Raw genomic sequence first — 15,462 nt, forward strand, 5'->3', positions numbered from 1 at the left:
GCTTGAGTTACTAATATGAAACGAATGAGTCATTCCAACGACTCGTTTGTCGGAATCGATTTTTTATTTTTAATTGATTAATTTACGTGCCAAAATTGGTGTGCCAAAAATCAAAGCTAGTTATGTTTTATTTTCGCATAAAAATAACTACACATTTTTGTCAGCAGGTCGTAAATTTTGTTAATCTAGTGGGAGATTGACAATTTTATTTGTTTTTATTTATATTATACTCCGATAGATGTATACATGTAATAAAATAACTAGGTACCTACCTATACATTTTATTAAGTACTTACAAATAGTACCTACATAAAACAGTTCTACCACCAGATGTCGCATGCGTCGCACTGAATAAAACAAAAGACATCAGATAGAAAAAATATAATATTGTTAACTGTCAGAATCAGATAGATAGAAAATTATTGTAAAGATTAATTAAGAATAAACTTTTATTGTCGTTTCTTTAATTACAAAGCAACACATTGTTTATTTTATTATTATACGCCCACTTTACATATTATTTACACCCAATTTAAGAACGAAAATATTACCACGTTATATACATATCCATATATATATGATATTTTTGTTGGATAAATTGTTTTGAAAGACGTTGTTGTGCAGTAGAAACATTGGCACAAATTGCTAGCTATACGGTGCACAAAAACTTTCTAAAGCAGGCTTTTCCTACCCAAATTGCACCCGGGCCGCATTGATGACCTAAAACTTTCCTAAGGGCCGCAAACAGACAGTAATATTTATTTTTTTAAATACAAGGAAGTTTTACAAATAATTTGAATGCAGGGGTAATCAAAAACTACAATCAGGGAAATTGTGAAAAAAAATATTATTACTACCAGATGTGAGAAGAAAACACACACTGAACCAACCAAAAATGTATCTTTATGGTAATAAATCAGATTTAGTAATAAAAAGGGTATAGTAATAAATGTCCGCCTCCGTAGTGTAATGGTCAGCACGCTAGGCTACCGTTCTGGAGGTCCCGGGTTCGATTCCCAGGGGGGGTCAAATAATATAAGTGATTTTTTCACTGAATAAAAAACAGAATAAAAAACCCTAATTACGAATTTTTATCCATCACCCTACAAATTTATTAAGTGGTGGATTACATAAATTAATAATAATAAAATAATAGAATCTTTATCCGCACCCCAATTGTGCATAGGGCACTGCTTCATATAAACGCAGTGTTATCTTGATCGTTTACACATGAAGGAAAGGTGATCAGCCCTCCGCTTCAGGTACCAGTCCAGGGTAATATTGAATAAATATTACAGTGAAAAAATCACTTATATTTATTTGACCCCCCCTGGGAATCGAACCCGGGACCTCCAGAACGGTAGCCGAGCGTGCTTACCATTACACAACAGAGGCGGACAAACGAGGCTTACATCAATTAGTGACACCAAACTCTCATGACATTTTTCCAGCATTTTCAGAAAATTAAATTAAATTCTTTCAGGAAAAATTATCGCTGAATTTTCGAGCTTATCAGAGCGAGATTAATGAGAGTTTTTTTATAAGTGCTTTTTAGTGGGTGATTCCGTAATCTATAGCGTCAATCTTTTTAGGCTTGAGTGACTCCTAATTAGATATTCGATTGGTATCGTAAGTGCTGGCGATGATCATGATATTTTCAGGCGTGAAATAATTCGGAAAAGAATCTCACAGGAATAAATTAATTTACAAACTTCAACCAATGTTACTAATAAATTTTGTATTGAAAATGTGAGGTGCCTCTGTCACTTGAAACTTGGTTGTGAATCATGGGTAGAATGTGAATGTTAGAGCAGTGTATGCAGTGATCATTTAAACCAACCAGTGACAAGTCCTTAGCCCTATAAATAACAAGACTTCCATATTCCTATCATGAACTCCTATATATTGAGCGTCAAAAAATCTGTCGGTATATATGGCCTTACTTCTTCCATTTTCATATTTTTTTCTTCTATTTTGGTATTTAGAAACCGGTTGTCCATTTGTATTGTCAGGAAGATTTGCCAAAAAAAAATATGTCAAGGGTTCTCTAAATAAGTCTCACTATCCAGTTTTTAGGATGTAGGGTCGAAACATACATTTAGAATGGTAAAAAAAATGAGGTAAATAAATTACACAAGAATGAAGGAGATTTCTGGTATAATGAACAGGGAATGGAGAAGGAATGGAAAGCAGGTTAGCAGCCAGAGGTTGCACATTCGCACTCGCACTAGCTTGTGTGAGTTTGACACCGGTGTTATGCGCGAGTCGCATGTCCTTGCAGGGCCGACTATCTCCGACTATATCCCTTAAACTTCAGTTATTTTCGCGAGCCTCTGTTTGAAATAGCTTAGCATAAAAGAAGTGTTACTTTTGAAACAATCGCGAGTTTTCCCCGATGTCCTATCCCGACCTGCCCAGACCGTCCAGAATATCGTCATCTCTCTCTACCAGAAAGGTATTGGACGGTGGTAGAGCGGGACGTTCGTCCGCAGTGCGGTTCTCAAAATAGAAACCAAGCAGATTCCTGGGCCAATTCTCAAATATCCAGACTCGAGCGCCATCTAGCCCGGATAAAACTCCGCGGCGGGAGTTGTCGTGGCCCCACTTGTAGTTTGTGTTTCTCCGAGTGAACTTGAAGAGGGATAGCCGCAAGCCATGGTGAGTCCACTCCCCTACACCCTACAGCCATGGCGCCGAACCAAAAAACCAAGAACCCCATAGATGTTTCTCTGCCCCGACCCCAGAGTTTCGAGCCGGCGTTCGTGACCGCGTTCAGATTTTGGAAAAGCAAAATCAAACGAGCCCTGATTGTAATTCGACACCTCCTGATTTTGCGTGACGATTCGTGCTCTTAAGTGGCCACAGCATACTGTAACATTCCACCACTTCCGACAACTGTCCAACGCCTGACTCTAGTTTCAATTTACCAACTTCTCTAACGGAAACTTTTTTCTTGATTTCAGGCCGATTTAAGCGCAAAGGACGTAGAAAGTAAGTGGATTCCTTATTTTATTCCTTTCAAAGTGTGCTTTATTTTTATTTTTTTATTTCATAATCACAAGTGATATTGTGTGCAATGATGCCTCAAGTGAACTGGATATATGTGGATATACTGCAGTGTGAAAAAGTGAATGAGGGTGATCAAGAATGCATTAAAATTTCAAATAATAAAAAAAATGTGTAACTTCTGAACTAATGTTTAAACTTTTCATTTAAATTATATTTATTGAGATTACATACATCATTATATATCGCGATATAGGGAAAATAACTACCACTATATTTATATTTAAAAATTACAAAAAATACATATAAGCAAAGTGCAATCAAACGTGATTTCAGGCGTATGACACAGTATAAGTTTGTCACATAAGATAAAATATGGTTGTCACAATGAGTTCACGCAAACGCAAAATTCACGTTAATACAAAAAAATAGCGAATTCTCTGCTACGCATATGAGTAATTTGTGTGATAGGTTAGTTAATGCGAATATCAGGATAGAGTATAACGTAACATATGTTTCAATTTAATATGAGTGAGCTTTTGTTAGTTGATTTAATCACATTCAGAGAGATTTTCAGCTTTATTAGGTCATAGCAATAATAGATTATCTTTCACCAGTGTTCGCGTTAATGTCTACAACATATCTTTCTTTATTAAATGCATTAAAACTGTATTTTATAAAGAATCTTCAACATAACTTGATAAATGAAAAAAAAACAGTCATTTTATTTTGGTTTTCCTAACGATCGAATATATATTTTGAACAAGTTATAAATATATCGTATTTAATACCGTTTATCACGTGATTTCTTAGGAACGTAATCGCCTACATCTTGCATTTCCTTGTTAAAACTACAATTCTATAAATAATAATCATTATAATTCATGGATATTTTTTGTTTTCGTTGAAAACACAAAACATCCACACTTTCTACAAACATTTCTCTGGAAAGTATTTATTAGAAAAAGCAAAATCTTACTTTAAATAGGATAAGTTGTGATATAGAATTGTGATATTTAAAGTAATACTTTAATAAAAATTAAAGGATATTACTTTAAATATCACAATTCTATATAGTATCTGAGATATACGAGTACAATAGCCTTTGAGATATCGGCGAAAATATTAGCGAGATATTGGCAAATTTAAATTTTACTTTTTTCGAGACGATTTTAATTTATATCTCGATATAGTCGAATAAATCTATTAAAATTTGAATGTCTAAATCTGGGCATTTACAGAATTTACGACATAATGTAATTGTCTGGTACGAGTGATCACTTCATACGCTGTGTACATTCACCATTCCACCCATGATTGAAAACCTCAAAACCATGATACTACCCTCACTTCGGAAAGTCGTTTATACATATGTTTCAATTGAAAATATCATATACGTTTATCGAGAACAATTATGATTGAAATAAGTAAATTTTAATTTTTTTGATATACGAGAAGACGCCTGAAATATGATTATTTATTTCATTACATTCATAATTACAAATTACAATATTGACTTCCCATGCTGAGGGCACATTTAAAAATATTGTATAATTATGGCCATTCTTCCATATTATCATGTAAATAGATTTCTTCGTCTCTTTTGAAATATCAATAAAAAAACCTCGATGTTAAAATAAAAATTCGCTCAAAATATTATTGAATGATTTTGTTATTTTAGACTTAATATCATACGTTAGCTAAAATTTAAATCGTTTTTCGACATTGGAATGCTTTAGACATTTTCATATACGCTGCATATGCAAGGTTAGTTAATGGTAGAACGGTGAATTTAAACGCGTGTAAAGTGATCACTTAACCAGTTTACGACAGATCGTAAGCCTTGTGAATACCCAGACCTCTACATTCTTCTTCATCTACGTCGAGATATCAAAAATATAAAATAAATCTCAAGTGGAGAAACCCATATTTATGAACAAGTATTTGGACACACTCACAATTTTGTTTTATTGTGTAAATAAGACTTAAACACACAGTAAGACCACATTATCGTATTTTGCATTTATGTGTTTAAATAAATAATAAACAATAAATAATAAATTAGAACATTATTTTAATTTTAAAAAAATCTGGTCTGCTGAAAGGTGAATTCAATAATATAAAATAATTAGTTCAATAATATAAAATTATGAAAACGTATGTTTGAAGCAATAACTTTGTGATTTTCCATTTTATAATAAAATATAGCTTTGTTTTAAAATCACTATAATTATTTTATTATAACTTAATTATAATGTCTACCGGTTTCGAAGCTAACCGCTTCTTTTTCAAGTATTAATCAGTCTTGAAAAAGAAGCGGTAAACTTCGAAACCGGCAGACATTATAATTAAATTATTATACAATATTTATAATAATTTTAAAACAAGGTTATATTTGAATCATAAAAGTATTTGTTCAATAATACAATATCTTATGAATGAATTTGCCGTATTTTTAATTTTGTGAGCCCACCTGGGTCTCGAAAGAGCGCGGGGGGCGGTAGGAATCGAACTCTAGCTGAGCTAAGTTTAGCCGCGGACTTATATGGCGACGGCTACTACCGGTTGGTACTGGCCCCAAGTCGAGTATAAATAGCCCCCAAGCTGTCGGCTCTTTCCGCCCTGTTTTTTAGCGCCACCACGCGCTAATAAATGTCAACAACTAATTGATGACGTCGCGTCGTACAGCGACGCCAATGCACCGGATATCCTCGATGCAATTTACCTAATGCATGGACTTTAATTTAATTTAAAGCTTTTCATTAATTGATTCGGCAGTCTTCTTCTTCTTCATACCCTTATCCGCACCCCAATGGTGCATAGGGCACTGCATCATATAAACGCAATGTTATCTTGATCGTTAACACACGAAGGAAAGGTGATCAGCCCTCCGCTTCAGGTACCGAAGCTTTTCATTAATTTATTCGGCAGTCGCTTTGTCTTAAAATCTATCCATTTTAAATGAAATTTTTGCTATGTAAATTAAATTGAATTTAAAGCTGCTACTTTTTACGCTGATATTAGGTGACACGGTAAACCCTCCTATAACGTACCGCGTTTATCAATGGGAACGTTGTAGGGGGTTAACGTTTTTAAATTGTGTTTTAATTTTTAATGACTCATTTCAGTCTTTTCCGCTGGTTAAAATATAAAAATACCTCTCACTTTCATTCACCTTCTTAATAATAATAAAAATAATCAAAAGGTCATAAAAAATAAATAAAACTTTCAAATTTCTTTTACTAGAAATCCCTATATAAAACAAATTATTATGTATTATATTTTAAACAGAATATTCGGTTATAAAAACCGGTAAATTTAACCTACTGACAATACGGATAGAAAAGCAGTTTTAAAAGTCAAGAAGTTAAGTTGAACTTATCTACACTATATAGTTAAAATCTATCCACTGCACCAGATAATTAAATTTAACCTACTGACAATACGGATAGAAAAGCAGTTTTAAAAGTCAAGAAGTTAAGTTGAACTTATCTACACTATATAGTTAAAATCTATCCACTGCACCAGATAATTAAATAAAAAATTTCGTTTTTACAATACACTTTTTACCATCAAATTCTAATTTGACAGGTTTCTGAATCGTAATGTCTTTGTGGTTAAATGTAGACTTAAAACTTAGGATCTTGTTTTTACGTAATTAACGATCAAGATAGCACTGCATAGCGATGCAATACCATATGCACCACGGTGTGTGTGAGGATTAGGAGAAAAACACTTTTTAATGCGATCTGTGATTCGTGTAACATCGCGTATCAGTTTTCATCTTGAAAGAGTTATTTAAATATAACCAGGGCTTTTTTTAAAAACAAAAAAGGTCCTAGAACTCACTTCATGTCAAGCTTTTTATTTAAAAAATAATAATTGTAATATTCATTACGATACCATATTTTATCATATCGACGAATTACATAAATATAGACTGTTATAACGTAAGCGCAAACATTATTTCGTTTAATTTATTTTGAAAATTAAATTTATCCGTGAAAAAAAGTTCCGGAACGCCGTTATATGAAAAAAGCCCTTGAATATAACTATAGAAATATTAAAAACTATAAATATACTATTATTATATTATTCATGAGTTGCATTAGTGAAATATCTAGGTAAATTTTGTATTTTTCTCTTGCAAATCTAAAAGTGATGTACATAATTTGATCTACTATCACATTTCTCATTCAGATAACAGTTAGCCCCGTATATATGTGGTATTTCTACATATTTGTTCTCTATAATTATGTTCGATCTGGCAAACGCCCAAAATTCCCGACTTGAAAAATAGATTCCCGCATTTCGTAACTGACCAAACGTGAGACATTCGCACTTGGTGGCGACTCGGTTCAACACTATTGCAACTCAAGGTTAACAATACATATAAATAATAACATGTAACAGTTTATTGTTGCAACCATTACGTTAATTTATCACGTTACAAAATAACACCTGTTATTTTTTGGACGTTATTTATTACGCTGAATTTTCAACCGTTAATGTTAGTTTAGTAATTGTCTTTGGGAATATATATTATTATGTCATTTGCATATTTTCATTACGTATTTAGTTGCAACATTTCCGCATACTCCCATTCTTCTATTTTAGATATTTTTAATTATTTTAAAAACTATTTAATCTTTTTTCCATTGTTACTGAAGTGCATTTTTTTAATTAACAAAAAATTTAATTAATTCGACTGCAATTCTGTGAATTTCAACAGTTGTTTTGGTTCAAAATAAAGGGAATTAAGAGGAAATCTTTCTTATATTTTCATAATCATCATTATCATCGTAGAAGATTGTTTTTAGTCCATTATAGTTCTCTGTCTTCTCCATTCTTCCCGAACCTGTATCTTTCTCATCCACTGTTCATCGATGAATTTCCGAACCTCTTATTTTGTTGATAGGCATTCTTAGGGACTCGCGATAGATAATTCTATACTAGTGCATTTTTAGAAACTTGGTGATGGTTTTCGAAACTTGTATTAATTTAAACTAGCAGTGACAGGGACATTGAAGATTTTAAATTTGAATTCACAGTAAAATCGGGGTACTATTTTGTTTGCTCGTTTTTTTTGTTGTTGAAATAGTGGTCTCTCAGGAAGCCTGGAGCTTCTGTATCAGATTCGGGAACGCGGTTGAGAGATTTCAATGCATTATGTATAAGTGGCTTATGAAGAAATATCAATGAATCTTGAACTTAAATGGCGATTAAGACGAAACTGGGGAGAAATAAAATTAGCGATAAAAGTGTGAATGAGAATGAAACAGGAATGTGCGAATTAGGAATGCATTATGACATAAAAACCTATTAAAAAATAGCTAATTTAAGATATCATCGGCTTAATTCGTAAAGTGTCTAAATCCATCCGGGTTTACTATCCAGAAGAGCGTAAAAACATTATCTACGTAATGAAAATAAAATACTTGGGTAAAAAGAGCAATATTACAGATACTACAAGAAAGGAAAGCTAGAATACTTTGGCCATTTTATGAGGGGAAAGAAATACGAAGTAATACATATTATATCACAAGGCAAAGTGGAAGGTACTATAAACGCAGAAAACTGTCCATAAAAAATATACATTCCTGAGAGAGATGTTTTGTTAATGACTTATCACAATGCAGAATAGGAAGAAGACGTATATCCTGAATCAAGAATTTGAGAGTGGTTCCACTTAAGCAATAAGTCTCTGTTTGGAGCGGCTCCAGAAATTTTTTGATTTGCCATAATTGCCAATAATTTGCGTGAAGTGGCACATTTAGAAGAAATCCAGATAAAGTTAAAAAATTTACGGATTTAAATCAAAGATATAAAGTTTATTCAAACAATAAATTCTGGAAAGAAGTCAGATTAGTTGTATCGTATAAACTGTACAAGCAGAAAAGCCAAAAATATCAACATAAACTTATTTTTTCTTCTTCACCAGGGGCGACCTTCGCTTTCTCCATCTACGACTTCGAGGGTGAAGGCCAAGTCGATGCCTTCAACCTTGGTGATGTGCTGCGCGCCCTCAACACCAACCCCACCCTCGCCACCATCGAGAAGTTGGGAGGCACCAAGAAGAAGGGAGAGAAGAAGATGAAGGTGACTTGGAAATCAAATATCATCCATTGCAACACCTTTTAACTATCTGCCTACAAAAAATAATAAAAAAACATACACGAAATTTTATTTATGAATTTCTTTTATTGGGCATAAACAACAGAATTTTTTATGGTTCATAAAGATTCTGAATTTGTTTTTGCTTGCAATTAAGTTTTCAGTATTTCACAGTATTTGCTACCAACTAACGTATAATGGTAGTTCAGAGCTTTTGGTTTTAATAACTTTGGTCATATCTAATAGTTGAAATATTCATGAATAAATTTTTCCACATAGTTTTATGAGACACTTCTTTGTTGACCATCTAAATACTACCTAAATCTAAGTATCACATTTTTACATTGGGTAAACTCGATTATCTTCATATATTATTGGTAATAAAACTTCAATAGTCACTTAAACATAGATTTTCAGATGTCTAAGGTTTCAGCAAATGTTTTACTCTGTTTTTTTTGGTTTGCAGGTTGATGAGTTCCTCCCCATCTACAGCCAGGTTAAGAAAGACAAGGACCAGGGATGCTACGAGGACTTCCTGGAGTGCTTAAAACTCTATGACAAGAATGAGGATGGAACCATGCTTGCCGCTGAGCTGACCCACACCCTTCTTTCTCTTGGTAAATATATTAATTTTGAATAAGAAAAAAACGAATTAATAAGGATTGGCTGGGATGAAACAGATTGCTGAAAATTACTGGATCATCAGCAAAAGAAATGATTGATATTTAAATCAGACCTTCAAATTTAAGCATTTTGTGTCTATCATGGGAGATGTGCCTCAAAGCCTCTTTCCTTGTTTTATTTAAAGATCCAGAAGCCATTTAATTCGATAAAAGAGAACATTCAAGAAATCGTTAACTTTTTGGTACCTATTTCATTTCATAACACATACTCCGATATTCAATCAAGTTATATGTAATTTTGAATATAATTTGACATTATAACACGACATTTGAATTTTTGGACGGTAAACCATTTTGAGCCAGTTGAAAAGACGATTAAATCAACTTACCAGTTCAACATTGTGACTTTCTTTGCAGGCGAGAAACTAGAGGACGCACAAGTCGATGAAGTAGTAAAAGACTGCATGGACCCTGAAGATGACGATGGCATGATCCCCTATGCTCGTAAGTATTTCAGCCAGGTTCACTTGTATATTATCCTCTTGTACATTGTAAAGTCTTGGATTCTTCAGTATTCCCTATATTGCATTTGCATTCTTAGATAAGCAACGCAACCCGTGGATGAGATTGAAAATAAGCGACTCCAGATAAATTGTAAAAAATGGTATTTTGTAGTTACATAGTTCGCATGAGAAAGAGGATGAAATCGCTTTAGATCTCGTCAATATCTTAGACCCATTAGATGAAAAACACCCTTTGAGCTTTTATATAAATATTTCACATTAGAAAACCTTCAACCATTGCATTTACACCCCTAAATTTGATATAGAACACACAGGCTTGAGCCATAGTTCATGGCATTTGCAATAGATCCCAATGCAATTCTCCTCACCCTACAAATGCACTGCCCCCTTTGCCCACACACTGTGATTGCACGATATCGTCCTTTCTACTTGCAGCTTTCCTCAAGAAGGCTATGGTACTGTAAGCGGTTCTTCACATCCAGGACCTCGCCATGCAGTTAGTTCATAAGATCGTAAGTACATCTGAATGGCCTCCATTTGGCTAACGTGTGGACGTGTTTTCTAATTTTCTTCATTCACAGATTCTTGGAGTTCTGTCACCAGAGTTCTTCCGCTTCTTCATCAAATGCTAATTTTTAATATAAAGATCGTCTCATTGTGGACACCGTTGTTTATATATACATGTACTTATGTGTTTAAATATATACAATTTTGCCCACAATTGATGATCTAAAAATTTTTCTGTTAACTGTTTACTGTATTATTGTGTTCAACTGATCACAAAGGTTTTCAAATTAATATTTATTAAAAAAAAAGTACTTGAAAAAAAATTAATTGTTGCTTTTGTTGAAAATAACAAAATAATACCAAAAAAACAACAGAGTTCTCTTAATGCATATAATCGTAATTTGGAATTGAGGTAAGTTTTAGAGAAAAAAAATACACTTTCATGAATTGTATAATTAAATTAAATATTAACAATTTGAGATTTTTTTAGGTATATTTGCGATATCTATGGTAAATTAAAACACATTTTAAATGATTTTACTGCTATTATTAACAATAATGCTTACTTATATTACGAGTATATCATTATATCTTTACTATGAAACGAAATTCAGAAGACACATATAGTTTTATTTTGGTTTGAATGCAAAGATTAAATGCGAAATAACAAAATTAATGAATGTCACAATCTAATTGCGTATTTGTTTCTTTAAAATAGCTTTCCTCCGGAAGATGTGTGATGGTTGGGGGAAGAAACCTGAGGGAGAAGAAGAAGCAGCGGAAGCCTAAATCCATTTCCGGACCAAGCTCACATTGTCAAATGTCAGCCATCAGCTGATTGCCGCAGACGCCATCTTGCCGAGCTTACCGCCATCTTGTTGAGGTTTCCGCCAACTCGCTGACCCTACCGCCATCTTCTGGTGTCGCCAGACACTTCATCAGTCACAACAGCTCAGGGGGCCCCGCTCTGTTCCTAAGATCAACAACCGCCAAGAACTTCACGTCATATCATCAGTTTTATAAACTTTTTTTATCCGGACACCATTGCACCAGTTGGAACATCTTTGTGTACATAATAATAGATGTGTAAATTAATCAGTATAACATTAATTTGTTATTTATTTCTAATGTAATTAATTGTATTATATTATCGCAACCGTCTCAGTGCCATTCGAGATATTTTTAATTTTTGTTAATTTATTGTTTACTTTTGTCAACTAAAAAAAAATAAAAACATATTATTTTATAAATAAATATTTCCAACAATGATGTTTCAATAAAAAAACTGACCATAAAAAAAATATACATTCCTGAGAGAGATGTTTTGTTAATGACGTATCACAACTATAAATGGGTGCCCATTCATAAATTCCTATAAATACTGCAAGGGACATTGATAAATCCCCGTCGAAACTCATATTTTCATATAATGCTATCTAAAATCACCTCACATTATATGAACACCTAAGAGACCTAAAAAGGGCAACTTAGGGACAGTTATTTAGGGATTAGGGACAACTGACTATGACAATATGAATTCATCATATCATAGGAAAAAGTGACTGGTCCTCTCAAGGATTTAAACCCGGGTCTGATGTCCGGTCAGGTGCTCTTATCCTTTGAGTTGAATGGTCTTCCACCTAAAACGAGAAATTTAGGAAAGCCTAAGTGAGTAACAGTGTCTAGTGTCAATAATAGAAATAAACCATACATTGTATGTCCCAAGATGGGTCTTGAAGGACTTGGACAGTGAAGGGCTTTTGTGACTATCACAGATAGATGTGTGATTCTTCAGCTAGCATTGAAAACAAAAACGTGATAATGAAAATTATTTTTTGCTCAAAACGCTTGTTATTCATACTGTATATCCATCTATATTTGTCTAAATAATGACTAAACAAGATTTCCTTTTTTCGATAAACAGTGATGGGGTTAATAGAAGTGTGCTTAGAAAATGTTTTTGAATAAAGTTTATAAAAATACTATTCGTAAGTACATTATTCGCCTTCATAGTGTAATGGTCAGCACCCTCGGCTACCGTTCTGGAGGTCCCGGGTTCGATTCCCAGGGGGGGTCAAATAAATATAAGTGACTAGCTGTACCCGGCCACGCGTTGCTATGGCTTAATTTGGTAAAAAGAAAAAAAAATAAAGCATACAATTCTTTCATGATTCATTTTACAATGCTTGTAAAGCAATGAAAATATATAAATAACCTATAAAACGACAATGCATTCGTCAAGAAGCACGCTGTCGGCCGTGAGAAACATATAGTATGAGTATGTTGCTCTTACGTCCCACGCATGACGCTTTACCCGTGGCAGGATTTATAATTTTGCACGAACGAACTGTTTTTAATATACATTTGTATGTGGCATATTTTTATGTATATGCTGATACACATGAAGAGGTAAAGAGGCAAAGTATATTTGCAAAAACAGAATGGCGTTCTATTCTCTCTGCCTATACCTGAGGTGAAACGGCGTGATAGCTTGTTAGTCAATATTTCTCTTTTTATTTTCAGATCCCTAAAATTACCTTGCTAGTGTCCTTCTTCTGCGTCTTATTCCTCATTACTGAGGGTTGTGACCCTTGTGGAAGGAATGACACTTCTCCAGTTATCCCTTGACTGCGCTGCATGAGCGCTCCAACCACCGAGGTGCCTTCTGCTGCCCTAACTTGATGGATCCATCGTGTGAGGATCTTCCTCTCCCTCTCTTTCCCTCCAGGCTACCGATCAAAACCAGTCGTTCCAAACTATCATCATTGCCACGCGCAAAGTGTCCAAAGAACTGAGGAATCCGTCGTGTACAGATATTGGCCAGAGTCAAGCCATCCAAATGTAGTTCATCATCATACATGGATGGAATCCATGTACTATGAGGAATCCAATTCCAAAATCAAATTCAGTTTTAAAACAATGGACAATCTTTTATTAAATATGTTATTTTAAACTCCCACAGGCTTTTTTTGTGGTTTAAATACTTTTCTCGTATTGTCATGTAATTGTTTTGATACAGTGACCTCCGCGAGGATGTAATGAAGATATTTTGTAAGTTTCAAACATTTCCTATGCTTAATATGGCAATATATTAAGTACAAACAGACAAACAAACAAACAAACAGACAGGACATTTTATATATATAGATTGCTTTTTTATTTAGCAGGCCACATACCATGTCCGTGTGGGAAGCATGGCTTTTTAAAATTTAATCCACACATTTGTAGCGAATTTGGAAGTGAAACATGGAGTTGGCAAAAGAAGGATGAAAGTAGACTGAATGCAGTCGAAATGCGATCTCTCAGAAGAATGTGTGACAAAACGATGTATGATAGATGTGTGAATAGTGAAATAAGGAAGGAATGCAAAGCTGAGATAAGCATTATCGATAAAATTAAGAAAGGTGTGTTGAGATTATTTGGACATGTAGAACGAATGAGTAAGGAAAGAACGGTAAAACAAATTTATGAAGCGAATGTTAGTGGGAAAAGAAGCAGAGGAAGACCGAGAAAAACATGGCACGATCAGGTATGCCAAATACTTGAAAGTGGTCAGGTTAGGAGTCACAATCGGCGGGTATGTATGAGGAGATGCATGAACGTGGAAGAGGCGAAGAATGTTTGCAAGGACAGAGTGGTGTGGCGCTCTATTCTCTCTGCCTACCCCTGCGGGGAAGCGGCGTGATGGTTAGTTAGTTTTTTTTTTTGTAGCGATTGTCCCTGTGCTTTTTTGTCAATGCGAATGCAAGTCCAATATTTTTACGTTTGGGTTGCATTTTACGATTCGATTACGACTTTGCGATAACGTATTTGCCAACACTGAAATTAGTTGCGATGCCATGAATCGAAGTGGTTGTTTACTTTTAAAATTGTGTACCCAACTCAGTACTGGATTCTTAGTAGATTTATAGAATTCTCAGTAGATTATAAGGATTCTTCGAATCAGCAATGGATTTATTTTTTACCTTAAAATAGCGTCCCATCGAATTGTGGAATGGTTTTAATGATACAAAAACCTTCCCGGATGCGCATCTAACATATTTACAAAATTTCATCATGATCGGATAAGCGGTAAAGGTATGCATAAGTAAGCAACCAACAAACAAACAAACAAACAAACAAACAAACAAACATACATTCATTTTTACATATATAGATTATTCTCTATATTTATTCAATATTACCCTGGACTGGTACCTGAAACGGAGGGCTGATCACCATTCCTTTATGTGTTAACGATCAAGATATCACTGCGTTTATATGATGCAGTGCCCTATGCACCATTGGAGTGTAGATAAAGGTTTGAATAAGAAAAAGACAAAGTTTTTGATAAAAAAATATCTATGATAATACTTTGTTGTTGATTTTAGTGTAATAAATTAGAGTAAATAATTTTAAAATTTGACAATAGATGTCACTAACAGACAACATAAAAATAATAAGAATTATTCACATCGAGTTTTATTCAGTTATATGACATAACAATATATAATAAGTAACAATTTAACAATTATGTCAGACAAACAATTTACAATATAGATTATATTAAAGATAAATCATTTTTAAATTATCATATAAATAAAAATTAATATAAGCAAAAGTTTAACAGAACATTCAGGCCTCTCTTCTAGTATATTAAAATTATATAGAATAATTTACACTCAAGAAGTATTAATTTAAAGAAATAA

The 15,462-nt window shown here is 33.6% G+C and overlaps 1 protein-coding gene across 1 annotated transcript; it reads left to right on the plus strand.

The window, feature by feature from the left end:
• The first annotated feature begins 2,597 nt into the window (after positions 1 to 2,597).
• On the plus strand, positions 2,598 to 12,044 carry Mlc1 (Myosin light chain alkali). The gene is made up of 7 exons (XM_088257524.1): positions 2,598 to 2,658; positions 2,964 to 2,991; positions 8,948 to 9,105; positions 9,587 to 9,737; positions 10,161 to 10,247; positions 10,703 to 10,779; positions 11,493 to 12,044. Exons 1-6 carry the CDS (start codon positions 2,656 to 2,658, stop codon positions 10,729 to 10,731), a joined length of 456 nt encoding a protein of 151 aa, XP_088113650.1. The 5' UTR covers positions 2,598 to 2,655; the 3' UTR covers positions 10,732 to 10,779; positions 11,493 to 12,044.
• The last annotated feature ends 3,418 nt before the right edge of the window (positions 12,045 to 15,462 follow it).

The sequence above is a fragment of the Brachycentrus maculatus genome, unplaced genomic scaffold (genome assembly GCF_059751285.1).
Source record: "Brachycentrus maculatus isolate JH-2025_06_01 unplaced genomic scaffold, ASM5975128v1 h1tg000081l, whole genome shotgun sequence".
Lineage (NCBI taxonomy): Eukaryota > Metazoa > Arthropoda > Insecta > Trichoptera > Brachycentridae > Brachycentrus > Brachycentrus maculatus.

Coding starts and splice junctions, on each gene's coding strand:
- Mlc1 (XM_088257524.1), top strand. Junction 9,106..9,586: donor AGGGAGAGAAGAAGATGAAG/GTGACTTGGAAA, acceptor TTTGGTTTGCAG/GTTGATGAGTTCCTCCCCAT. Junction 9,738..10,160: donor CCACACCCTTCTTTCTCTTG/GTAAATATATTA, acceptor CTTTCTTTGCAG/GCGAGAAACTAGAGGACGCA.